This window comes from Miscanthus floridulus, chromosome 1 (assembly GCF_019320115.1).
Source record: "Miscanthus floridulus cultivar M001 chromosome 1, ASM1932011v1, whole genome shotgun sequence".
NCBI classification, from domain to species: Eukaryota; Viridiplantae; Streptophyta; class Magnoliopsida; order Poales; family Poaceae; genus Miscanthus; species Miscanthus floridulus.
Genome location: NC_089580.1, coordinates 92,644,676 through 92,646,841, shown reverse-complemented (window position 1 = coordinate 92,646,841; position 2,166 = coordinate 92,644,676). Strand labels below are relative to the sequence as shown.

At 44.4% G+C, this 2,166-nt stretch overlaps 1 protein-coding gene across 1 annotated transcript; it reads right to left on the bottom strand.

Moving 5' to 3' along the window:
• Window positions 1-639: 639 nt before the first annotated feature.
• On the bottom strand, window positions 640-1,893 carry LOC136460326 (uncharacterized). The gene has a single exon (XM_066460070.1). The coding sequence runs from the start codon at window positions 1,891-1,893 to the stop codon at window positions 640-642; it is 1,254 nt and encodes a 417-aa protein (XP_066316167.1).
• Window positions 1,894-2,166: the final 273 nt, after the last annotated feature.

The following is a 2,166-nucleotide window of genomic DNA, read 5'->3' as shown; positions in this document are numbered from 1 at the left end:
TGCCACACCCTTCTTGGTGAGCTCATGTAGCAGGGCTGCAATGGTGCTAAAGTCCCTCACAAAGCGGCGATAGAACCCCGCAAGTCCTAGAAAACTTCTTATTTGTGTAATCGTAGTGGGAACTGGCCAGCTATGAATTGCCTCGACCTTGGCTTGATCAACTTCAATACCCTGCGGGGTCACAACATAGCCAAGGAAAGAGACTCGATCTGTGCAAAACGTGCACTTCTCAAGATTACCAAATAATTGAGCATTACGTAAAGCATCAAAAACAGCACGTAAATGATCAAGATGTTCCTCCAAAGTTTTGCTATATATCATAATGTCATCAAAGTATACCACCACAAATCTGCCAATGAAAGCACGTAAAACTTCATTCATTAATCTCATGAAAGTGCTGGGTGCATTAGTGAGGCCAAAAGGCATGACTAACCACTCATATAGACCGAACTTGGTTTTAAATGTTGTTTTCCATTCATCTCCTAACTTCATGCGAATCTGGTGGTAACCACTATGCAAATCAATTTTAGAGAACACAATTGAGCCGCTCAATTCATCAAGCATATCATCTAGTCTAGGAATTGGATGATGATATCTAATTGTGATATTATTAATCGCTCTACAATCCACACACATGCGCTAGGATCCATCTTTCTTAGGAACTAAAAGTACAGGAACAGCGCAAGGGCTAAGAGACTCACGCACATAACCTTTGTCAAGCAATTCTTGCACTTGGCGCTGTATCTCTTTAGTTTCCTCCGGGTTGGTCCTGTAAGGAGCACGATTTGGCAAGGAGGCCCCAGGAATGAGGTCAATCTGGTGCTCAATTCCCCGAATTGGTGGCAGTCCTGGTGGTACCTCCCTTGGGAAAACATCGGCGTACTCCTGCAAAAGGTTAGTGACAGCAGGAGGCAAAGAAATAGGAGTATCCTCAAGTGAAAACAAAGTTTCTTTGCAAACCAAAGCATAGCATATAGCATTGCAAGTATCAATCTCATCCAAATCAGATTTCGTGGCAAAGTAACAAGAGCCTTTCAGCTTGATCTCATTTTTATTATGATGAACAGATTTGTTAGACTTCTTCTTATGTTTCTCAAGTTCATTAGCGACAATCTGATTTTCACTAGCAATAGCCTGATTCTTAAGTTTGCTAGCTCTAGCAAGTTCATCTCTTAGAATAGCCTCAGGGGACATGGGGTGCAACACAATCTTCTTGTCATTATGCACAAAAGAGTATTGATTTGTTTTACCAAAGTACAAGGAATCTTTATCAAACTGCCATGGCCTACCTAACAACATAGAGCATGCTTGCATATTCACAACATCGCAGTCAATGGAATCATGATAAGAACCAATGGCAAACTCTACCCTTACCAATCGGGTTACCTTCACCTTGCCGCTGCTATTAAGCCACTGAATGTAGTAAGGCTGCGGGTGTGGTTTTGTGCTCAACAAAAGCTTCTCCACCATTTCAGCACTTGCCAAGTTGTTGCAGCTTCCTCCATCTATGATCACACGGCAAGAGCGTTCCTTGATCACACACTTGGTTTGAAACAAAGTGTGGCGCTGATTTTGTTCAGCCCTCTCCATTTGGGCACTTAGCACCCGCTGCACCACGAGTCTCTCATAGTGCTCAGCAGCTTCAGCCCCAATGTGCTCTTCGTCTTGTTGGAAATCATCTCCTTCTGCTACATTGTTAGCAGCAAGCAAAGCATATGTTTCTTCATCAAAATCACTAGCAGAGGAGTACCCACCATCAGCTCGCACAACCATCACATGTGTGCTTGGGCAGTCCTTGCGTACGTGGCCATATCCTTTGCAGCGTGGGCACTGAATATCCCTTGTTCTCCCCGTGGATACCACCGAGGATGAACTCTTGGCAAATGTAGCCATTGCTCCTCTAGTTGGTTCACTTGGGCATGGTACAGAATTTGTTGTAGAGGAGCGTGGCTTGATGGTCGAGGAAGATTGCGTGGGAGCACGTGTTGATGGTGCAGCTGCATTGGAGGGTGTCCATGGGCTAGCACGACCTGTAGGAATGTTAGCCCTCATGCTAGCTCGTCGTCCCTGCACTTCTCGTTTAGCTTTACAAGCAAGGTGAAATAAACGATTGACAGAATTATATTCCATGTAAGCTAGAATGTCCTGAATCTCCCGGTTTAGCCC

Coding starts and splice junctions, on each gene's coding strand:
- LOC136460326 (XM_066460070.1), bottom strand. CDS start 1,893: ATGGCTACATTTGCCAAGAGTTCATCCTCGGTGGTATCCACGGGGAGA.